The sequence below is a fragment of the Porites lutea genome, chromosome 6 (assembly GCF_958299795.1).
Source record: "Porites lutea chromosome 6, jaPorLute2.1, whole genome shotgun sequence".
Lineage (NCBI taxonomy): Eukaryota > Metazoa > Cnidaria > Anthozoa > Scleractinia > Poritidae > Porites > Porites lutea.
In genome coordinates, this window is record NC_133206.1 from 23,340,623 (window position 1) to 23,365,979 (window position 25,357).

General features: G+C 38.2%; 3 protein-coding genes across 5 annotated transcripts in view; 2 read left to right on the plus strand and 1 right to left on the minus strand.

Annotated features, from left to right (window-relative positions):
- Positions 1–25,357, plus strand: part of LOC140940293 (potassium voltage-gated channel protein Shal-like) — a 399,369-nt gene that overhangs the window by 343,032 nt on the left and 30,980 nt on the right. The window contains exon 1 of one of the 3 annotated variants that reach the window (XM_073389219.1): positions 15,652–15,675. The exons of the other annotated variants lie outside the window; for them this stretch is intronic. The gene's annotated coding sequence lies outside the window, so the exon portion shown is untranslated. Of the gene's footprint in view, positions 1–15,651; positions 15,676–25,357 lie in introns of those variants that run through there. 3 annotated transcript variants of the gene reach the window in all.
- Positions 5,536–11,525, plus strand: LOC140942050 (uncharacterized). The gene is made up of 2 exons (XM_073391038.1): positions 5,536–5,630; positions 10,204–11,525. Exon 2 carries the CDS (start codon positions 10,245–10,247, stop codon positions 11,523–11,525), a length of 1,281 nt encoding a protein of 426 aa, XP_073247139.1. The 5' UTR covers positions 5,536–5,630; positions 10,204–10,244.
- LOC140940998 (histamine H2 receptor-like) lies at positions 19,609–25,050 on the minus strand. Its single transcript, XM_073389950.1, has 2 exons — positions 24,740–25,050; positions 19,609–24,624 (listed from the first exon to the last, which is right to left on the minus strand). Exon 2 carries the CDS (start codon positions 24,609–24,611, stop codon positions 23,478–23,480), a length of 1,134 nt encoding a protein of 377 aa, XP_073246051.1. The 5' UTR covers positions 24,612–24,624; positions 24,740–25,050; the 3' UTR covers positions 19,609–23,477.

Sequence of the window (25,357 nt, forward strand, 5' to 3'; positions counted from 1 at the left end):
ACGGAAATTTCCCTCAAACGGACACCTTCACTTATTTCCAGTCCAGAATTGTCTGTCCAAGAAAGAGCTGACTGTATTTTTCTTTCTTGCGTTGCAAATTCGTCCCGAAAGCCTCTGGACCCTACTAGAAATTATCCCTTATATTGACACAATGAAATCGGACAAAGCGAGGCAGGCACCGGACCTTCGCCAATGTTCACTTAATGTAGCTGACGGCTAGATACGGAATTGTTGAACAAGAATATGCATGTCAAAATATACTTGTGTCCAGACTATTCGGCATTTGCGCAGAGCTCCTACGGTAAATAAATAACCAAAACAGTGGCTAATACGGTTCTATTGCGCAAACAAAATCTTTTACCTCTGACACTTTGTCATCCAAATTAAACGCGGTATTTCCGTTAACACAAAGGGACTGTTTCATTGATTTAATTAAAAGTAAGAAAATTAACATTCCACTTGCGATCTAGTTCGTCTACTGACAACAGAAAGTCTTAAAGTGATCCGTAAAGTGCCACGATCAATTAACGAGAGAATGGCAAAGTTTGCAAAGGCCTACGGCCTCTTTGTTGGTTTTGAGCGGGAGAATCAATTACTAAATTGGAATTAAGGGTGCCCCCACGCCGATTAAACAGGCAGAAGTTTGTTGAGCTCCTGTGAAAAGTGCTTTGGCTCGCTTAAAAGCCACTTAACACTCTCGAAGCAGTAATAATGTCGTAATAAAAACTGAGGCATCTGAAAGATGAACTAAGGTACAAACAAGAACTTAAAAACAAGGTAAGCATGTAAATAACAAAGGACATGTGACGACTCGGTGTCGCACTTTCCAGGACACCGAATTAGTTTCGGAAAGTTAATTGCGGTGAAACTGATATTAAATAATTTTCCTAAAAACATGATTTGTGTTATTTAACATCGACAGCGTACCTGGTTAACATTTGTACCTTGTCGGATTAATTCCGGGACCTGTAGTTACGGGAAACTCCATGTACTTAGCAAATTTCTTACTCACAATCAGGGCTAGTTAACAAATGACTGCACATTAATTAAATATATAGATTGGTAGGGATTTTTAATTTGTGTTTTCTTCAGGAAGAAGGTATGAATGTTAGAGCGGGGGTAAAAAGTGAAAAAGTTTCATCTCACTTCTCCGAATCATTTATAAACAAGTATAAAAACAACATGATGTACAGATAGCACTTCTAATAAACCTAAAGGGTGTCCATTTTAAGTCAATCCTTGGCCGTACTTGTTTTGATAAGCATGGCGCGTCTTTTCTTCAGTTTCTTACAGAACATTTTACTCCTCACAAAAGTTAACGAGTTATCGTCATTTAGATTTGTTCTGAGAAAGGTAAAAATTTATGCAGTGCTGTCTTGTAAGTATATAATACAAACTGACAAGTTTTTTACAATGGCTGTGTATTTATTGTGACGTTTCCTAATGCTTCGCCTTGCCAACATTTCCTGTTATGAAGTGCCATAAAATAGCGGCTTAGTTAGAGTTTCAGCTTAACAAAGCAAAATGTTTATAGCTTTGCACCGGCAGTTTGACATGTACATGCATGCAAGAGGTGGATTAAGATCTTTAAGTAAGTTGGGGGCCCGCTCATCGTGTCGCTAAGATAATGGGGGGGGGGGGGGGGGGGGGGAGTTGGCGGAAGGGTTGTCGTGGGCAGCCTTGAAAATAGATAGATAGATAGTTTATTGAGTTTTAAACCTTGCAGTACTAGACTGAATTATGTTAAAACTAGATAATGTAATGGATTAAAATTTGCACAGCTATTGGCATATCAATGACTACATATATCTTTTAACACTCATAAAACTATGGTTAAATTTCGACCGGCTATTGTCCTCAGTACAGTGACTATATATGAAACAATTCTTCATTCTGTTCGCTTTACATAAAGGCATTCAAAAACTTATCATGAGCACACAGAGATATTCAGCACACGTATTTGGCAGGGGTAGAAGACGACATATGGCTTGTACATCTGATCTTGATTGCTAATTATGTAAGCGAACAGCTGAGCTGATAATTAGCGATAATTAGCACTTTGGCGAAAAAAAAATGTTTTTTTGGTCCTTTGGGCCTCAGTTTGGCCTAAAGGGGAGGGGGTGGGGCCCATGTCCCCTACCCTCCCACGCAGGCGTTTTTAGGGGAGCTCGTACTTCATCCCGGGGAGGGATGAAAAAAACGCGTGTCCCCTCGCCTAAATCCACCACTGCACGCAAAGATAAGAAATGCAGAGAGCAAATGATGATGAGGACGATGATCTTGGAATGCAGTTAAAGAGAAATCCCACGTTCTTTAAAAAGCAGAGCAAACGGTTCTTCCCAGTTACGAAACACTTTTGAACTAAATCAAAAACGTTTCTTGCCTTGTAAAGTAGACTTTACCTCCGAATCTTTTCCATCTTATTGTGTGGCTCGGTTGGTTTCCAAGAAAGCGCTGGCACTGCGTCGATGGATAGGTCATGATTAAACGTAAACTGACAATTTACTCTCTGAATTAAAAAAACAAAATCACACTACGAGACCTCGATGCAAACGAAAACGTAAGCGTAAGCTTTGGTATCACCAAGGCAAGAAATGGAAAATTCAGTGTTTCTTGCGTTGTCGCTCAAGTTCCCTTTGCATCGTCGGCCATGTTTGTATGCAGGATGGTCAAATGCGAGTGCGTATCGTACACTATGCTTGCGTTAACGTTTGCATTGATTCAGTGTGCTTGCGTTTGCGTCGCTCTAATGAACAGCTCTGCGGAGCAGGTGGATGTTTTGCATGGCTGCGAAAGCTAAACCGATGTCAAACTAGATATCGGCCCCTCGTCGCTTTATAGTTTGACCTCAGTCAGAGCTTTTGCACGTTTATTAGAAAACTTCACTTCTGTCAAATTATACCGAAAAACACTCCAAACTGCAAGCTACGAAAGCTTCAACTTAAGTACGCGATTTCAGGTTTTTTAAGGTGAGCCCGCGTTTCTCAACCCAGAAGGTGGTAACCTTTGCTAAGCAACGACAAATCTGTAGTCTTCTGAAAGAGTAAGCATCAAACTCACTCTAAGCAAAATAAAATTACCGCAATTTATTTCGAAAGGGGAAAGTATCTCTAAAAAGGGTTTATAAAAGTGAAGGATGTGTGTTTCACTTCAGATTAAATTATAACGTCATGACTTGATTCTTGCATCCCAGCAACGTACTTTATTATAGTGGCTTCATTTTGCAGTGGGTCTTTTAAAATCGTGGCAAATAAACATGTCAATCATATTTTCCCGCAGTCCAACCCACCACTGTTAACAAGGGGTCACGAATTTTAAAGAATATAATATAGGCAAGCATAACAGGGGTCTTTTTTGCATGAGCATGCGCGACCGCTGACTTGTAAAAGAGCACGCGACCAGTGACAGCGACCCTGCTGCATAGTCATAGGAACCAAATTGTTCACTTTGAAAGCTTGCTTGAGATTAAAATGGTAGTAGGAACTTAGGAAAGACCTTCGTTGTACAAAATAAGTAAAGATCTGTTGATTTAAAGTGGAGACTGATGCGCTGAACGAGGTGAAAGAGCAAGTTTCTCAAGGATGTCTGACACGAACATGGCTGCTTGTTGTTGTTTGGCGCTCGACTCTTGTCTTGATTCCCCTTTAAGAACCGCAACGTTTGGCATAGAATGCATAGTTGATGCGTAGCTATAGAGCAAAATGTTCTTTATTTATTGTTTGTCTATAAATCGGATGTAAATTAGTTTCTCGATGCCGTAGAGGATTTCTGTCAATAATTTGTTAATAGCTAATTTAGCCATATTTCGGGAGTGGATTAATAACGATCAGCGGGCGACTACCACGCCGTTTTCAGTTGGAATAGAAAGTTTTTGCCTTAAGTATTTTAGCGATACAAAGTTTGTTTATAGGAAAATTGTAGAACTTCTTGTTTTTGCGTGGACTAACATTGTAACGCATCTTTTACAGGAATTTGCTTTTGACCAGAACTTAAATGTGCTAATGATTTTCAACTTTTGGTCGGCATCACATGTTTACTGTACTTCTTGGGAAACCTAACCGTTTGTTTCATCAGAATCGGTCTCAAGATTGGACTTTAATTTCGGTCCTATTGAATGCAGTTTTGACTGTGTCTCATTGATGTTTATTTTTTTATTGTTCGAGACATACAGAGTGACTACCGCCAACATCTTACCAGGTGACTAATCTACGTCTCGTGTGCTCTTAATTTTGTAGCTTTAAAGTGCTGGGAAAATTGTAGAACATATATTAATTCACTGCTGAACTGAACATCGGCTTTCGCGCACTTCGAACCCACTCGCTAAAATTTGCTATGTTTTCTTTTATAATATTTCTCTTCCTTTCCCATTTCGAAACAAAGAAAATTGAAAGTGTTTACTTGCATCAACAAACGTTTCTGCACTTTGTTTAGACTTTGATGAGGTCAGCGCAATCCTCCAGGCACTACATATACGCGCGCTGTTGTCCAGGTCAAGTGGGGAGATGAAATTTGATAGTAGCTCGTGTATGTTAAAGCCGGTCTACTTCGCTTTTGTTAAGACCATGTTAGAGTTTTTTTTGCAGACTACACATTTTGTTAAATCACGAGCACATTCGCCAAGACCAACGAGCAAAAAGATCGCTATGATAGCTTTGAGACGCGCCATTTTGATGAAGGCAAACCCTGTGGTGAGCCTCCATGCACATCGCTTGTTCAGCGGTCGCGCATGCTCATGCAAAAAAGACCCCTGTTGGCAAGCATAATGACCAAAAAAAGCAAAAAACGACTTCTCAAAACTTAAATCATAAGAGGGGATTTAACAAACGATTTGCTTTATTTAGGAAACGTTTAGAAAGTCGCGTAGGTGAATGTGACCACGACCTCTTAAAAGTATTATAGTGAATATGTTTCTTTATTTCTAATTTATTCACGTGATATGGCATTCCCTAGCAACACCCGTGTACTTCCATTTTTGATTAACCGTATGTCAGTCATAATTCTCGATTGGCCCAGCCCTCCACAATTAACAAACACTCGCGAAATTTAGAGGTTTTTAAAAGGACCTTAATCGATCAAAAGGGAATTGATAAAGGATGAATTTGTTCATATTCTGCCTATTTTAAATCAATGTATCTGCATTCGGATTGAATTTTATTTTTCATTTAGTTTGTATCGAATTTCAGGTTATATTAGGAACTGTGGCACCGTATTAAGTGAATTTATGCAGAAAGGATATAGAGGCTTATGTAATCTAATGCAGTTTTAAAAGCAACATTGCATTCTTTCTAAACTCACTGTTTTCAGAAAACTCTTCTGTTTTTTGCAAAAATTACATAGAAACTTCGTCTATTTTGTTTTACTGGCGACTAATATTACAAGTGCTTCTATTGGTTCTTTTGTATTTTTACATTTTTTGCTTTTTAATTTTACCTGGCTGAGTTGTTTGTATAGTAAAATGAATGATTATCTTTTGTTTGGCTTAATAAAGACAGCTTGAATTATCATTGTTATAATAGTCAAAGCAAAAGTGTTCACAAAACATCACGTCGAAGATATGTTTTCTCATCTGCAATTGTTTTCCAGGACAGTCAAAGAAGGAGCGGATTTCAACGAGATTTGTAAAGTAGCGGGTAAGTCTTTGCTTGTCTTAATTCTACAATAAGATCACTTAAGAGCATCTCTACTTGGTATGGGTCTGAAAAACGCTCAAATGCAGAAAGATTGAGCTTATTTTCATTCCCTGATTGCTTGCCACAAAGCTGATCTGACGAACTGGAATACGCTCAGTTCATCTTTTGTAACCCTGGCCAGAACACGTTTACTCTTAGTACTACGAAACTGTATGTAGTTTAACTGGCAATTATATCGAAAACCTAAGAGGAGATTGAAATAAATCGAGATGAGAGAATTCGATTCTTAGGTAATATTGTTGCAATATTGTTCCAAGCTGTAATCTCTCTTTGTGTCTGTCGATTTCCTTCCAAATGATTTCGCACACACTATTTATTGCCAAACTTGTAGAAAACTCGTAACGTCAAACATGCAGGGTGATAGAACAAGTTAAAGGAGAACTGAGAAAAGTTCGTATATTTCTTTTTCATTTGTGAAGACTAGTTTTCCTTTATAATGGTCGCTCCCGAGAGAGATGTATTTCCTTGTGTATTGGTTTTATTCCGGACACAAAATTGTTTAATAGATTATTTCAAGAAATCTGAAGCAGCGCGCGTCGTTTTTAAACGACACTCGCATGGTTAATTGTCAAAAAAGTGTTATAACTGTAATTTGATTCTGAAAGGAAGTGTAAGGTGAGTTTTCATTTGCGAGGCCTTTGTTGTTTCAAATAAATTATACGTTTAACTTGGATATTAACTCATTTCATTTCAGAGCACAGTTCCACAAATCAAACAAAGGGTTTAATGCGACAACTTTAATGACAGCGGATAGCGAAAAAGATTCTAAATGATTTTTTTTTGGAAGTGTTTCAAAATCATTGTTTTGCCAAAAGCCATACAACTACACTGATCATTGTTTCTACTCTGTTTTCACGTTGCTATAAATTTTTATTGAAATTAAAATGAGAAAAGATAAGAAAAATAATTTGAATTTGACAAGAACAATAATTATGTATAACATTCTAAAGTGTATCAATATCACTTGAAGGAAAAGGATCGCACCTTTTAAAAATGTCAAATCAGGACGCTTGCACTAACAAAATAACTTAAAATGATTTATTGAAACAATGAAGAGTTATTGACTTTAAAAAGAACCTAAAGCTAACACCTACAAGCAGAAATTCACAGAAATCTCGATTTGGTGCTCCGAAAAACAATAATTATTAATAGTGATAAAAGAGCCCACCAGTAGCCAAAACAGCTTGTGTAAACGCACTTCTCCAAAACAAGCAATTTTCAAGAAAATTAAAGGTTTTTTAACGATCCGGTTTGGATTAAAAACAAGTAAATATTTTTTGAATGAAGAATAATAATTTCTGAGTTTTAGCTGTAAGAAACGCATTCATTTAATCTCCTGCAGTGACTGTCGCTCATTTAATTTTGAATATTCAAGGTCAAAAATTGTGAAAATACATTTTTTTTCTCAAACCAAGGAAAGAGGGTCAAACTGCAATGAAAAAAACATGAACGTAAGTTACTCCACCGCTTTATTTTATTCATTTCGACTTAAATGGGCTTTCTCAGTTGCGTTTAGTAGACTGAGGTAACCAAGGAGGATCAACTGCTCGCAAAATTTCCCCTTAATTTTAAAAGCTATAATAGCTAACACCGATTTAGTCGATATAATTTATTGGAAATATTAAAATTGAAATGCTCTTATGATAAACAAGACTATTAATTTAGGCATTACTCTCACTGAAATTTCTATTTTTTTTTTCCAAAAGCAGTTCAAGGTTTTATGATTGAGGTTTATGTCCGATTGTATAATTTTTGCATCGGGGTGAAAACTGAATGTAATGATGTGTATTATTCAAAGCGAGGATTTTCAGCACATGTCGACACTCCGAAGAAGTTCAGTCACTAAATTTGAATCAGAAATAAGTTATTAAGAAATTCATCTAATTTAAAAGGCATTCTCTCATGAGGGGACACAAAGGGCTTGCACTGTAATCCTGTAAGTATCCCGGAGAGCTCCGTACAATTCCTTATAATTTTGTTATAAGTAATTGTATGGAGCTTTCGAGGAGACTTTTCTTAATTAGCTTAGGCGCGGCGGATTTTGTCACGTATGATCAGCGCGAGGTGTTTTTCCCGACACCCTTCTGTCAGGAAAATGTCATCATATGAAAGCAAAACAGACACGATCGAGTCGGTAGGCCGAAGCCGGCAAGAATAAAAGGCTTTTCTTCTTCCATTTCAGAGGTCAGTTTTGTTTCGATCTGGTCAAAAATCAGGTTTTTAGGTTGTAGGTAATAAAATATTGTCTTATTCTGTTCTCAAGGACCTTTAGAAAACGAGACAAACGAGATAACTAACTAGAGAAAGAAGCGTGAAAACGCTTTTTTAGAAGAAAATATTTTTTAATTCCCGCAGCGATTTTGCGAAATCGCGAAGCGCAATATATTCAGTTTCTTCCAAAGCCGTCATGATTAAGCAGTGTAATGCCATCACAACTAAAAATGAATTTAGTTTGTATCGCAAAAGCTTCGAAAATAGAGATGAAAAAAAAATGGATCGGAAAAATTAATTAAATCACCAAGAAACCGTCTCGCGGTAGCTTTGTTAAACAAACCGTTGGTACGGTTTATTTAACCTAACCTGGAAAAGGAGACGTCTGCACGCAAAATACATTTCATCCTACGTGTAGTTGTGATTTCCAAAACGGACCTCGGGAGCCTCATTGCCGTAATATCTTCCACACTACTGAAACCACAGCAGAATCGCCCTCCTCGCGTGCTAACTTTCCGCTCCAATTATGACTATACAGTACCAGTGAAATGTTTCAAAATTTAAAGCGGCCGAAACTTATTTCCATTAGCGCGTAGTTAGTTAGTTAAGCAATAATAATGCACAGCACTGTAAATAACACGGTTCTAGAATATCTGACGGCTTCGCATCGGCTTTGTTCGTCGCTGCATGCGATTTAATCGCTTATAACCTAACAGAAAATGTAAATGTACCTGAAGGAAATACCGAGTATTACCTTACCTTAACGCTGTGATGTGTGTAAATTTGTCTTTTGCAATGGTTTTAGACAATGCGACTTCTCCTGACTATAAATTGTGCGTCAAAACAAGCGCGATAATGAAATAGTCGAAGTGCCATGGTATAGTACTTTATGACAAAGTTTTAACTGGAAAACTTGTTACCATCTGATGAACACCTGTGTAGTCTATGTTTGTAAGCTCTGCCTAAAGAATCACTGGGTTACACTGCACCCATGGGTGTGCCACCTAAAGCGCAGCCTGTGTTTGTAAGCTCTACCTAAAGAATCACTGCACCCATGGGTGTGCCACCTAAAGTGCAGCCTATGTTTGTTAGCTCTGCCTAAAGAATCACTGGGTTACACTGCACCCACGGGTGTGCCACCTAAAGTGCAGCCTATGTTTGTTAGCTCTACCTTAAGAATCACTTGGTTACACTGCACCCATGGGTGTGCCACCTAAAGTGTAGCCTGTGTTAGTTGGCTCTACCTAAAAAATCGCTGGCTTACACTGTACTCACGGACGTTTGCCTCGCGCTCCCTTCCCCTAAAAATTTGACACCATATTAGGGCCCCGAAAGACGTTAAAAGTTCCTCCATAATAGAAGAGTGTTTTGCTAGAGTTAATAAACGTTTGGCTTACATGAGTTTCAATATAAAGGTGCAAAAACTTATCAGCATAATTATAGCACACAAACATTGTCATCAAACTCCTGGCATGTAGCCTGAATAAGCCAAGCAAATATGAATAAAGCATATAACGAGAAATATTCGTCAAATGGTCTCGTTAAGTAAATTATACTTCACTTTTCGAAAGAAATTTATCGCTTGTATCCGTGTTACGCATCGAAAAAGCGAGGAGTCATCGCATGACATTAGGTAACAGAGGTAATACTCACGAGTTTCACGAATTCCAATTCCACGATTTTTCGCCGAGTAACAAATTTAAAACTTCAATTCTTACCTTACAGTGGTCGGTTCATTTACCTTAAATTTGCCAACACAATAAACATGAACAAAACGATGAAATCCGGCATTCTTCTTTCAGAAGTAGCAAGCCGCATGAAGTAAAATCCACCGATATGCGCTGCATTCTCACTACAAATATAAACATTTGTCGTGAAGAAAATAAGACGAGGAGGAAAAAATGCCAGATCTTCGCCTCGGCAATGTATTCCAGCTACCAAGCCGGCGTATCTCCAGAAGGTGGACTCGAAGTGGGACAAGCCTTGTGATTTTTTTAGGAGCCCTTTGCGCGCAAACTAATTTATTCTGGCGCGAAATGAAGATTAAGAAAATGTATCTGAAATCTAATACACGACAAGAAAATTTTCGCACTTTCGAGGAGCGCGACATATTAAATGGGATTAAGTCGGATTAGCTGCCCGCGGAGAAAACATCGCTGCGTGGGATGGTACTTCCAGTAAAAAGCCTCTGTGTCCTCTCAGCAAGTTGCTGTTCACTCGCACAGAAGCAAACGTGTTTATGGTGTGCGCTTGGATCTGGCATTACGTTTGTAACGCCGCTTTTGTTCAATTTTATTAACAGATTGTAAAGAGACAGTTTGAGAGAAGAGAAGAAAATTAAATATGCCTCATCTCAAAGTTAACGTGAATGGTAAACGGTACACGATTTCTGGTATAAATCGAGGGACATGTAGCAAGCAGATTTTGTGTGCCCTGGCGAAAGTGGACGCAGAATTGCAGACAAGCAAAACACTCCAGGAGAAATACTATTCCACTGATTCCGTAAGTGACGATCAAAGAGGGAGAGTTAGGCACAGTCACGGGTCGAAAAAAACGTCGAAGAGAGAAGAAAAATGTACAACTTGCATGGAACTGGCAAGGACCGTAAAGGGTGGAGAGAAAAGAGGGAATCCGCGAAAAGCGCGCTCAGTTAAAAGAACGATTGAGCTAGACAATAAAGGAATTCAAACTTCTAACGGAATGCTTGAGACATTAGGAAAAACAGTTGAATGTAAAAAGGACTGTTTACCTACACAACACAAGAGAGCTGGTTTAAAAGCTCAAGTCCTTGAAGCAGGGTCACAGACACTCAAGGAGTTCAACAGAAATGATGTTGAAGCTAATACATTAATGGATGAAAATAAACAGACGAAATGTGTTGATGATCAATCTAAAGATACTGACCATGATACTGGAATAAGTGAGCTTCATTCAGACAGCTCTTTTGAAACAACCCAAGTTTTACACTATAACGAAAAGGCCAATGACAAAATGCCACTAAATCACGAGAACAAGACTGGAGTTAAATGTGCGTCTACGAACACAGATCCAATGGAGCCAGCGAATAGTCCGCACTCGAGCATGCGTGGACGAGAACAACATTCCTCTGTTGACGATTTTATTGTCGCTCAGTTGCTTGGTAGCGAAACTGACGTTGAAAATGACGAAGAATGTTCGTGCAGGTGTATCTATGTAGATTCAGACTCTGAGGAGTTGCAAGACGAGATTGGCAAGATACGCGGTGAATTAAAATTAACAGAAGCAAAGCTAGCCGATCAGAATAAAATGATCGAGTCGCTGAATGCCCTGATAAAGGCCGATCAGCGCAACTCGAAAGAAGAGTTTAATGAGGATATATTTAGAGGTGACGTCAATGATGACAACTCAAAACGCATCGATGAACTCAAGCAGTCGATCAAATTAAGCAATCAGTTGTATGATTATCAGAAATTAGAAACACAAGCTAATGCACTGGAACTTGAACGAGTTGAGTCACAAATACGGAGGAAACGATGGCACGTGGAATCTTTGCTTAAAGAGCTTCGCAGTGTAAAGAAAAACTCACTAACTAAGAGTGGACTAGAGAAACCTTTTTACCATAGGAACGAGGGGACTTTAGTTTGAAAAACAATCCTTTTTTAAAGGAAAAAAAAACTACTACGACAACTGTCTAACATTTAGTGCAGATTTGGTTGCGGTTTGAAACTTTCCTGGGGGGGGGGGGGGGGGATTTTTACTGAACTGCATCATTATGAATGTAGTTGTTATTTTTAACCGCTCACTAAAAATAACTCGCCTGATTCCTGTTTTGCTGACCACCGGACAACAGCCTCACCTAAATAAGCACAAAGTCATGCATGCATGCAACTTATGTTAACTACACTAGCACATTAAATGTAATTTTTTCTACGAGTTGAGAATAGATTCTGTTTGACATCTCTTACATATACCATTAGAATTATATAAACCAATTATATCACAATTTGAATTTAAAAGATATGGGTATAGTGAGTTATGTCCATGTAGAAGGTACTTGCAACCTAGACGGTATTAGGGGAGGGCAAGACGAACAGCAGGAGGGGCAATGTTAATTCGCATGTTGACCGAACGTCGTTGAATAACATACACTGGTATTCACAAGAATTTGGGACCACTTCGGGGGTTTATTTGTTAACATTGCAGTGTGTGGGCCTTGCCGTTAGTTGTACTCCATGTCATTGGATGAATATTTTTTTCCTTCTAGGGTCGATTATTAATTAATTCACTGGACTATGATTTAGTGCTTGAAGGCAAGCTAGGCTGATCCGGACAGCTATGGCTGAGTAATTTATTTGCCTAATATTTCGACTAGACAAAACTAGTCTTCATCAGGAGCTAGAAAAGTTAAGGGTCGGAGTAGAATAAACTGTAACAATTATTATATGAAACTCATACAAAAATAAAATTAAAATATGATTGGTGGAGAAAGACATTAGACGGAAAGTTTAATATAAAGAGGTTACTATAAAAATAATTATACAGGGTGGTTGAAGCTCTCCTTGCCACTACTCTCGTAAGCGACCAGCTCTAGTAAGGACCACGTTTGTGAAATACCGTTTGAACTGTGACTTAAATTTTGTAATGGACTCGTAAGTGACCGGTACCCGAATGGACTTTTACGTTGTTTTAAGTTCTCGTAAGTGACTCATAGGGTTCATCAAGTGTTTTGCCTTTTGAAATTAGAAATCCTTCGCGGGCCTCACGAACACTGCGTGTCCCTGTGTGAATTAATGAGTTCTAATGGAATGGGATCTATGTCCTTAGTGCTAGCTTTCATTGGGAAATATCCGCCGGAGCAGTTTGATTGGACTGCTTGGTTCTATTTAAAAAATGAGTTCCTCGCTGCTCTTCCGTCGATTGGCTTTTCCCTCTCTTTACTGGAGTGGCTCCTCCAACTTCGCTCTCTGGACACTACAATTTCTTGGACTGCTTTGGATAACCAGTGTCAATTATAATTATCCCTGATAAGAGGAGCCTGATAATAAAATTACATCTCGTGTAACTTGACGATGTCGTTGTGGGGATTTCTCCGCGCCATCAGGAATTTGACTTCTAAGAAATTCTTAAGATGAGGACAGTGCTGACAAATGTGTGTGTGTATTCTGTTTTTTGCCATTAGGTTTTAAAACTGGGAATCCTGGAAACAAACTGCTGAGGCAATTATTTTTTCTCCGTAGATATGTACAACTCAAGCTAACTCAAGAGAGCGTTTGCCTAAAGACAGATGTTCAAATAACCACATAACAGCCTCGGTAGCATTGAAGTAGGGTCGTGATTATATTTGCCTTTCAAACAAAAGAGTCGTGAAAATAGATTGCAGGTATTACGAAAATTTCTTTGTCTTTTAATTTCAATAACAGACTTAAAAACAAAGGAACACCAAAGACCAATATAAATGTTAACGGCAAAACTTGTCACACACAAAAAAATTTATAACTAATTTCTGGGCACATCATTGGGACTAGGAAAATATTCAGCTTTTAACTTAAAGGCAGACTGAAGTAAACTAGAACAAGACAAGCTATTCAAAATCTACTGCGTCTAATATTTTCAGGTGGGTTTATTTATATCTAATAAAGAGATTTAGCCAGGGCTAAAAGCGAAACTCTCGTTGAAAAACTTATAGTTTACTCAAACAAAAAAAGCGTGTAATGCTAAACGGCGACGGCGAAGTGAAAGGCAAAAAAAAAAAAATCAATAGGTCTAATTAGCAAAAAACAACTTTGCAAGTGCAGCACACTTTTTTGTCTTTTTTTGTACGTTTCTAGCGTTACCGTTGTTTTGCACGACTACAACGTGAAACATCCTAGTTACACGTTTTATGAAGGAAATGTGTTATGTCTTCCTGTTCGCTTTTTTTACACTCCCGCTCAGTTTCACCTTGGTTGCCGCTGGTGGTAGTTCTAATTTTCTCACCGCCGCTTTGAAAGAGGGTCTCAATGGGGTGGTGTCTTTTACGGTTATCGGCTAAAATTTTGGCTCTTTTACGGCTATCGGTTAATTTTTTGCAGTTACGGTTAACAATAAAGTTAAAAATTAATTTCTTTTGTTTCAAAAAGTTAAATATTAATTAACCTGTATTTTTTGTATCTTTAAAGCAAAATAAAGGCCTTCGGATCATCTCGCGATAAAATAAGCTATTCTATTGAAAAATTTTCTCATTTGATAGATCAATATACTTTTATAAAGTATTCCACTTCTAATATCATTTTACACATAGAAATGCCAATAGTGAGCAGACAGGCGAACGCCCAACTCAAAGCCGGGGCGCGACATTCCACACTAGAGACGGCTTATTCGTTTGAGACGGGTTATCCGTTTGATGATTCGCGTCAGATAGGTAACACGTCTCAATTTGAAAATGGAATAGTTTTAATTTTGAAATGAACAACCCCCCTGACTTTATCCGTCAATTTTGAAGTACGGAAGATTGATTATCCGTTACAGACTGAGCCTGTGTACAACCGCAACCTCCCCGCAGAAAAAATCGGAGAAGGGGTGTCTAACGCTGTGGAGGAGGGGGCGACTGTACACAGGCGAGTCTGGATAATCCCTTTCTAGCTGTCCTGTGAAAACGGCCAATAACAAAATTCCCGTGTCCAGTGTTTTTGATCATAGCGAAGGACTGTACAAAACGACTGCCTGTTGTTGCCTTGTCCGTAGACCTCATTATTCCGCGCGGCTAATGCGTTTCGGGTCACGTGGTCAGAGCGAGTTCGCCACCGAAATGCCTTGACCGAGATTACGTGGGAAGACGCCGTACATGCAGGGACTAGGCATGGCAATGTCTACCGTAGCGTCAGAGAAAAACAGGAAAATATTGATTATCGGCAACGTGTTTTACAAACAGCTCTGCGTGTTGTTTCACTAGTGTTTCGAAGGCACGACGTTCTGAAAATCGCAAATATTAATTCCCAGTGAGAAGCCCTCTTTCGCTATAGGAAACATTAGTTCCCCGAGATACACCTAAAAGGCTTTTCGCCTAACGTGCGTACGGAGTCAAAGTAGCCGGAAAATAAAAAACGCAACCATAAGCGAGTTAAACACCTTCCATAAAATTAACAAATCTAGGGGACAATTTCTTTTACGGTTAACTCTTTTTTACCCAATTTACGGCTAACCGTTAAAGTTTTTCAATTTTTACGGCTATCGACTAAATTTTTGGCCGTTTTACGCCTATCGGTTAACCCCATTGAGACCATCTTGAAATTCTCATGTTTTCCTTCAAACAAAATTCGTCTCCTTTGTTTTTTATCTCTTGCTCACGTCAGTATAGGCATTGAAATTTAGTTGAAAAAAAGCCGGACTCAGCTTTGTTCAACTTGCTGTTTTTCTTTCTAAAAGTCCGGGTGGCCATGCGATTTACCGCCAAAAAGCAGGTTGCTTGAAGTGAGAAATTTCACTCCGGCTTACATATAGGGTGAACGTACGTACGGACGCTTTTGTCAGAACCAAAATTTCTTGGATGCATAGATAACCCAATTTTCTTACCCATAGGCTCCGCTATAAGTATTTATTTAAATTTCCTTTATTATTTAATTTTTTTTTATTTCTCTGGTAGTGTCAAAGTTTTATGTTTACTTAGCAGCACAGAGCACTTGTTATAAAAGGGCCGAAAAGCTAACATCAGGTTTTTCACCATAAGTCTTTTATGATATTTAAATTTTCTTTTATTTTAGTGAACGTGCCATCATCGATCTTGACGACAACTGACTAGTTACCCTTGTGAAACCCCGTAGGTTAGATACTGTAAGGGTGTGTTCGATTGAAAGTTTTCCGGAGTAAGAACCTAAATGGAACAGACTCTACGAATATTTTGTTTTGGCATTTAATTAATGCATTGTGCTATTGCAGTATCTCTGCTTGAAATCCCGATGTATGTAGCGTTTAAATGGTACAAAAATCATAGTAGAGGAGATTTATAACATAACTTTTGCCTATTCCCATTCCGAATGCACCCTAGGTAGGATATGGTCTAAAGGGTTCGGAGGGATTTCTTTGAGATGGAAGCGGGCCGGATATAACGAAAGGGACAGGTGAGCAGCCATGGGAAGTCAATTAAAGATCGTGAAAACGGGGGCCGGTATGTCATATTAATTGGGGCCCTGTCAGCTGTGCATTGTATCAAGACGGAACCGGCTTAACATTTTCACTGCCAGGGTGAATGATGATGGAAGTCTCATAAGATGGTTGTAACTTTTGAGTTTATGGATACAATTCTTAAATGGTGTGTCCATCCAAATGAATTCAAGCAGCATTTTACTTAGGCTCGATTACCGCCGTCTCCCGGGTCCGGTCTACGGGCTCATTTTCCCGAACAGTGGCTGGTAATCGAGCCTACATTTTCCCTTGGCGTGATTTTTTTTTTCAGCATTTTACAAAATGAGCTTTGGCAATTTTGTGGCCTTTTTGACCTTGAGCCTTTTCTGGGAGTTAAAGAGCTTTAATTTAGCAACCATGTAGAGGCCATGAACATTTCAGTGCTTGCATTAATGGGGTGGAATGACTTTACATTACCAAAGGTACGGAAAACCGGGCAACAAAAAAGGAGCAACTTGTTTTGCAACATTGCTGCAAAACGAGTTGAATAGCGATGTTGCGCGTTTTACCACCCATATCAAACCTGTCTTGCAACAAATCAGGTTGTTAACAGGTTTGAATGTGGGTGGTAAAACGTGCAACATCGCTTTTCAACTCGTCAGTTTTGCATCAATGTTGCAAGACAGGTTGCACGTTTTTGTTGCCCGTATTACCGAAGCTTAAGGCCTTTCTGAACGTTATGACTGCAAATGTAATCTTAACCTGACTACCAATGTGCCTGATAAAACACTCATCACAATAGACGCTTATGTGTTTTTTGTAAAAACTCTCATTGAATACTTAGCCAGTTTACCATTCGTCAGAATGATGATTTTTATGCTTCACGTATCCTCTTCCCGGCATTCAACTGGTCATTTAAAGGTACTGTGACACGGCTGTCTTATTCATTTTGTTAATGTTGCCAATTAGGCGTCCTTAATTCGCTATGGAACTTAACATTAACGAAGAAATTCACTACTTGTAAACGACAAAATCACAGCTTCTTAACCAACATATACACTTCCAAACTGCATCATATCAAACGTTAACTGAATAACAACAAAAATGAACTTTGAAAATCTGCTAAAGGCTAAGAAGTTTTCAAAAACCAGTACAATATAATAATTTCAATCAGTTTTTAATTAATTAATCTTCTTCAAGTTTGTCCATCTGTCAGCCTACTTTTGTATTAATGCTGTGATATTTTGAAATACCTTCTTTTAATGCCTTGAGCGATTATTTTTGTTGGTTTTACTCAATTTGGTAGCAGTTCCTACTGTAAAATAACTGGGAACAACAAAACAAGTTTGTCCTTGGTCGCAATATCTATACTTTTACACTGACATCGAGTTACTCACTCACTGTTCTTGGTTATAAAGTACACTGAAGCCTTCAGGCTATATTCTTACGGCGGTATTTTTTATTTTAAGACTCATTTCTATATTCGCTCTTTGAAAACCCGAATAGGTTCAATACATATCTCATTCAATATTTCTAAAGATTAAACTTGAGCATCATGGTAAGGAGTTTCTTATCCTAAGTTATGCCAAAAAATCAATTCAGGAAATGACTTACAACGAAGAAAAATTTTAAAAACATTTATTAATATTTCAAAGTAAGTTGAGTTAAAGAGAAAACTGGTGGCATTCTTTGCTTTAATAATGTTTCCTCTGGAGACAAAAAGAAGAGGAACAAACTAAAAGATAGCTCTTAACATTAATACATTCACGGCAAAGGTCGCCTCGGTCTAATAAAAGGCTTTAGTGCCTTTGTAATTCAATCATTGTCATTTTGATAAAAGCAAAGAACAAAAATTAACACAAGCTCAGGGCACTGTCACCCCAGAAGCCATCTTATACCAAAAATTGTCGAAGTCTCAAAGAGCGTTAGACTATTTTGGCTTCTTTCCCTGCCAAAATATTCTTTTGTTCTTTACTGCTGAAATTGCTTTCATTGCTAGATTCTGTTGATTGAACTCGAAGATGTAACTGGATGGCCTTTTGGTGACGAATGAGTTAAGCTATCTTCGCTTGACTCTTCGTTAACCGCCATTGCCAAGATTTCAAACCTAATCTTCTCTGATTGGCTCAGGGTTTGCTCGGCGCCGAGGATGAATCCATAAACAGCCTGGAAGTCTATTACGTTGTGAACCTGGCCTTATAGGAGAGATGTAGGATCCTTGTAAATGCGTTACCCGAGCAACAAGCACTGAAATCAAAGCATAAAAGCCAGTTTATCGTGGATGGCTCCAATTTGTTCGAGGGTGGCTTCTCTATTTTCATGCAGTGTGTTTTCTTAGCCTTTTATTTCAACTGACATCATAACCTTTCCTAACCATGCTAATCAAGCTGGTTTAAACTGTGGCTTCATTTATGTCTACGTGTGTCATCCAAGCAACAAGCGGAACTACATTCAGTTTAATAAAAACCGCTTTAAAAATATTGGCTTTTCTCTTTGACCAAAGTTTTGTTCTGATTAAATTACACTTTGCACCCTGTACAGCATAATAAGCCACACCATAGAAAAGTGTTGCTCAGTAGCTTTAATTTATAAAACGATCATACTTCGTATCTCATTCACAGACTTAAAAGTTATAGCATAATAAACAGCACCACAGGAAAGTACTGCTCAGTAGCTTTCACTTGAATGGTTACACTGTAGGGTTTTATCGACAGGCTCGAATTAAGGATCACCTTAAACGACCTCATAAACGCATGTTTTATTTGAATTCCTGACTGTAAAGAAAGTACAACGCCACCAGGATTGTAAGTCCCTTCTAGTATTCGTTGTATGACCCTAACGTTCGGAATGGTTTTGTCTCACAGTGACCGCAAGCTAATCAAATCAACTTTTGTCCCTGCTACAATGGTAGTCTTAGCCTGCATAACAAGCACTTTATGAGCCAAGAGAGGCGAACGCGGTATTCTGCGCTAGGCGCGCGGGACGAGGGCGAAGCGCGAAAAGCGTTTTTCTCCTCCCCTCACCTCGCGCTTAGTGCGTAATGCCGCGTTCGCCTCGGTTAGCTCATAAAGCGCCTGTGTGCAGGCTATGGTAGTCTTTACAATCGGCTGTTAAGTAAGACTTAAGAGCTGCTAAGTTTTACTTAACCAAAGATACGTGTATGAAGCTAGGCCTAACTGAGTAAATTCTCAGGTTATTTTACTTTGCATCTCATGAATGTCGAAAAGTTGAAACGACTCAGACAAGACAAGTTTCAAGCGACTTGAAAACCATCATTAAAACCGACTTTGCCTAACTGGCGGTTTCTTGAGCTTTGAGAAAGGCGAAGCATGTTAATCAATATTTATTATATTGCGTGGGAAATGGAAGCTTTATTTTACTTGAAGTATTCAAAATCAACTTATCTTGAAATATATACTAGTGTAAAGACTACCAGTGAATGTAGTGTTCAGTTCTTTCTCGCCCATTTATGACTGATTCTGTCTTTAACCGCCAGAGCAAACTCCAAACACAAAGATGAAAAGATAATTTTAATGACATATCAATAACAATTTTAAGGCAAAGGAAAACTACTAGACAGGGTTAAAACGTAATTAGAGATGATAATACTGAACGTATCCCGATGCCGTTAAAACTGGAAAAGCAATCGGTAACCTCTTTATTTTACCGCAACAAAGACATATTTTTAAAGATCATTAGTCTCCTAGAGATTGATGGACTTAAACGGAAGAAACTCTCCAAATATTTTCCTTAAATATTAATCTTGGCTTTAATCAAATATTTGTTTGCAATAAAAACATCATATATACCCTTTTAAAGAAAACATGTTTAAACAGTGTTTAAACAAGCTGAGGCCCTATTTTAAAAAAATGTCAGAGGTGCTGTTTTCTTCAGCTATTAATAATTAAGGCTTAAGTTTGAAATCATTTTTTATTGTTTCTTGGAGAGAAGGGATTATTAAAACAGAGGAAAATTATCTGTGTTTTTGCCAAGTTTTAACAATTATCAAACGTTTAACTGAACATTTCAAGTTTATCTACATAAACTTTCATATTATATATAGTTAAATCTGGCATTTTAGAATGTTAAGCTAACTTGCATTTTCCTTGGCATATGTATATAGGTAGATGTCGCCATTTCACCCTTATTTTATTTTATTTTTTTTCATTTTCAAGTTGCAAAACGTGCCATCCCCCGCAAATGTTAACTAGAAAAATTGCCACTAATTTGCTTTTGCGTAATCTATAACTATTATTTCATTATTTTGATGTGATTAATGGTCATATCAAATTACGAAGACGAAATGACATCTTTTGTAAGTCAGCTTAGACTGAGGAACGTGCCGTGTGGGCGTTATATTTGAGGCAAATAGGGAAATGTAAAGGACAATTACAACTTTGCGGTTTTTTTACCCATTTAGTTGGTTTTAAAGAGTAATCTTATAATACTATATATTATATGACTACATTTTGTTAATTCCTGAAAAGTATAGTGATAGCTAAAAATGTAGCCGCCTTTTTGCTGCAAACGTGCACAATTGCCATGTGCGCCTGCCTAAATTTGCAAACGGATTTTATTTTATTTTCAACATTTCTCGACAATTATGCGACAAAGGGTCAAAACTTGAAACGACTTTAAAACTACAACATCGACATAAATCTTTGAAACGTTCCAAAAACGCTCATTTGAAAGAGAACTCAACAACGTCTAACGTTAATTTTTGGCCGCCATCTTCGCAGAAATGGCCCAAATCAGCCTCTCCTTCCCCACTTCAATGTTGGCCGACAGCGAAACTACATTCAGACCGAACAGACAATAAAAAAAATAGGAAATATTGAATGGACTCGTGTTCACGATGACAGTGCAAAATGTGAGACCTGTCCCTACCATTTTAACGATGATTGTAGTTGCCTTTTCTTAGCAATGAAAACAGATGATTAGAAACTGTCCATCTCACGTTTTCGTTCACTTTTAATGGCTAGATATAGGTAAAATGACAAATAAAAAAATTAATAAGTTTGGGGTTAGTGTTGATGTGGCAATAATTTCTAATTTGGCTTTCACTCCAAGCTTCCATGTGACCATTTAAACAAAACCTATTCTGCGTTATTTTATTTCTCGTTGAATCATTTGATTCTCATTAATTTTCAACAAAGAAATGTGATTTTTCAGTCTTAAATCATTTCTTTTGGTTCTTATGAAGTTTTGCAGGTTAACGTTTAATGCTAAAATAAAGGTGACATCATATGCTTAACTTAGCACGGAGCTTAAGAACCTGTTCACCTTTTTATGAGGGAGCCACGAAAAAAATTGGGTCCAATCATATCACACAGTCATCCTGTTTCTTACCATCTATCAAATGACGTAGAAAAGTTCAAATTAATGGCCCATGGACCGAGGAAGTCTTGAAAATCAAATAAACACCTAGTTACCTGTTAATGTCAACTCAAACGAGCTTTTATCACGACTTTGTTCGCATTTTACAAGCCATCAAGAGTCGTGAATGGCCTTGTTAATACATGACTGTGTTTTGATGGATTTTTTTCTATACATTAATGGTTTCTAGTTTAAGACATTTTAGCTTAAATAAGAAATAAAGAAAATTTAAATAACCCCAGTAAGAAAGTCCCTTTGTCTGCTCCAGAATTTCATACCATCTGTATAAATGGATCGAAAAGTAGTTTTATTTGGAAAGTAAAAGAAAAAAAACTTTTCTATTCTTAATTATGGAAATAATGTAATTTATAATATTTTGAAGCGCGTCACATCTGCTTAACATTAAATACAATAGAATCCGATTTTCCCAAAACGCCAGGTTTCACCAGTCAGCCAAACAGTATAATAATAGTATCCACACAAGCTAATTCTCCTCAGGAGGCTCTATGAAAAAATCGAGACTTCACTCAGCATTCTTTCCGCAACAAACAGCACAATACTGTTATGCCTCGATTAGAATTCTGAAAACAGGTGCGACTGATTAATGCACCTCTTATTCTTTCTATTAAATAGGTTTCCAAAAAGCATTTTTCTCGGTTTTGCTAAAAAGAAAATCACAGTCTCTTGTTTTAATCCACCATGATTTGATTTCATCTTCATTGAATATACTGTCTGAATGGTCTTATTCCATGTAGTGTTCCAAGGTGTTAACGGAATACTTTAAAAACAATTTAAAAGGTCTGCTTCAGCGAATTTATCACAAATCTATAATAATATGTAACTCAGACAAATCTACCTCTGTCAGTAAAGTCTGAAATTTTAGTTTCTAATTATTTTGTGATTTAACTCTTCTTTTTACAATAATTACTTGAAATATTTTGTTTTTCACTAAGGAAAATAATTACATATAACAGAGTTATAATCTCGGACTTCCGGACTCGGAATCATCATAACGAAAACAAGCCATTACAGAAAAGAAATGTTAAAAACGTCTTTATTTGCCGGAACCATTACGCTTGAGATGACGAAGAATTTTTAGCATGAATTCAAAGATTCGCACTGAATTTCAAAGCAAATCAATACAGTAACTCAATGCAAAGTTTGATTAAAATATCTTGAAAGTTATGCTTGCAATACAGCTTTGTCACCTTCGACTCGACCGACAATGATTTTAATTTTACAGACAGTCGTGCTCGCTGCAGGCGGATCACCCTGTCACCATTCAGGTCGATTTTTGATGCAAATGATGAGGTTATAATCCGGCGACACGCACGCATCGAGCCGTGTAACTCAAACCTAAAACTGGCTATTTTGGTAGGGCCATAGGAGAGGTATTACAAGCATATTTCATTGGTCAAAGAGGCCCTCGCTTCATTCCGTAATTTCTTAATACAAGCTTCGTTCACTATACGATACAATTGCATTGTGATGTAAATGTTTCTAAGTTCTGTATTTACAATTCTTTAAAACCGTGTTTAAAAGAACAAATAATTTTTCCCTTTGTTATTTTGTCCTAATTTAATTCTATCACCAACTCCCACCTCGAATAGTTCGAGTTGCCTATGAGATTATACATTTGTAACTACAGTAGAACCCGGCCCGGTAACTCGAACTCTGAAAAGAAACGAAAAACAGTTGCAGTTAGCGGGAAATTCGAGATATCGGGGTAAATTTCACTGAAAGCCGGGTGTTTTGATCAAATGAAAGAAAATATAGTTCGAGTTAGCGGAGTATTCGAGTTTTCCGAGTTCCAGTTATCGAGATTCTACCTGTTTTTCACATTTTTTGAAATAAATACTAATGATTACGACGATTAACAGCGCCGCATATAGCTTGAAAAAGTTTCAAATGTTCGCTTAATCATCATGCATGTTTTAGGTTTTTTTCACTTCAAGATCAAAGAAGCGAAGCCGCATGCCATTGTGGCATGAAGTAGTAGCAACTGTCCCAAACAGACGAATTCCCATCTTGAATGGTCCTTTGAGTTAAACTAGGTTGCATTTATATACGCTTTACAGCGTTTCTCTGAACGGGGTGTAGGAACAGCGAAGGTATAGTTTCTCAGGCTCGTGCCTTTATTGTAGTTTGGAAAGTGTTGTGCTCTGTGCGAAAACTGTTTGAAAAACTGTGAATCTCAGTCTGGTTCACATTCTGGCACGTGATTCCTCTAAACATCGCTTCTCGCACGTCTCGTCGAAGTAAGCCGTATAAAAGAGGATTTAACAACGCCGTGGCACACACCGTGGCTTCAGTGACATCCAAAGCTCTGTTCACGAGTACGCTGTTCGGGTGATGGTGGTCATAAACTGTCAAAGAAAAGTAGGGTAGCCATGTCACCATGAACGTTCCTACAAGAAGCGCGATGATTTTGGCAGTTTTCATCTTCTTAATGAACGCGCGCTTTGAGTCTCGTGAACCTTGTGGATTGGCTGCGTGGATGTGATGCGCGTGAACTCGAGCTACGCAAAAAAGTTTAATGTTCACAATCAAGATGCAAATGCAAGGCAAGCAAAACGCAAGGGCAAAGCGGAGATCTTCGTACAGAGTTCGTTGGAAATGCGATTTTTCTATGAAGGCCCAGTTTAAAAAGGCCTGAAAAAAAGACAGGAGCCATATGGTCGCAATAATAATCGTGGCGCGAATGCGAGTCAGATATCTGTCTGACGTTAACGGGTAGCAAATTGAAATAAAACGTTCCAGTGTGACGGCGGTGAGGTTTAAAAGCGATGCAACGCCTAACAGAGTAATCAGCGTGTCTTTCGCACGCGATACTTCATCCTCTGAGTATATATACTTTATTTCCAGCGGTACTAAAACACTTGCCATGAAAAAGTCGGCCATAGCCAAGCTCAACACAAAGGCGTTAGTGATAGTCCACAATCTTCTGACACGACATATTGTACCAATCACCCCTAAATTTATTGTCAATCCAACGACGGCAATTATAACGAAGTAGGCCGAGAGGGCGGCTGAATTATACCAACGAAACTGAGTTGCTGACTGTGTATACGTAGCTTGCGTTGCAGGAGAGGCCGCACTTGCCTTTTCACAGGCCGTGAGGTTTGTGAAGAGGGCTTCTATTACAGGACCCGTGTCATTGATGTGGAGTTGTTTCAGCGCGGTAAAGTTAAAGCGTGCGTGTATTTCCTTACACCGCCTAAGTAACTTCTCCAACTCGTCGATTTGTTCAGTCATCTTTACTTTAAATCTGAAATTCAGCAAAAGTAAACATCTCAGAAAGATCGCATGTTGGAGCGAGATTAATCTTCCTATCCTAACACTTAAGCCAGGTACACAAGCTTTAGAAATTCTTTAAAACGTACCTGCAAAAATATTTGACCGTCCGGTTTCGTGCTTGACACTAGTTGCCAAACGTTAAAAGGTCTCGGACGATTGTTGCGCCTGAATTTAGCTTTAATTTTTCTCGAGTAAGCTCTAGAGACCAAGGCAACGACTGTTCGTGTTGAAGGTATAGCAAATTGTTTGTGTAATCGGGGTGATATAGGAAATATCTTGCATGTGTTATGAGAAACAGGATCCTATTGGCTTAAAACACAATCGATGGATATTACATTGATAAGAACTCCCTCCAAAGCCAACATCAAATTGTCAGAAAAAGAGACAACCATTTCTATGCAACTTACTCTTTCTGGCTAGAGTAAACAAAGTCGAGTAAATGTTCCGTTTTTAAAAATTTGCGATTTTCATCTCATTAAAATCGCCGGAAGGCGTCTCGCAAATTAGTAGATCTAGCCATATGGTCATTTTAGCCAGTCATTATGCCATCGAAAGAGGAGAACAAGGGCTCATGATTAAGAAAAAATCAATCGCTTTATGTTGTTTAGCTCTGTGCTGCGGAGGGCCACCGTATTTTAAAACATGTAAGAAATGCTTGTTTTGTCATTTAGATTCAGTGTATCGGTGACATCTTTTTGAGCAGA

Excerpts from the sequence above, each read along its gene's own strand:
- LOC140942050 (XM_073391038.1), top strand. The coding sequence starts at position 10,245 with ATGCCTCATCTCAAAGTTAACGTGAATGGTAAACGGTACACGATTTCT.
- LOC140940998 (XM_073389950.1), bottom strand. The coding sequence starts at position 24,611 with ATGACTGAACAAATCGACGAGTTGGAGAAGTTACTTAGGCGGTGTAAG.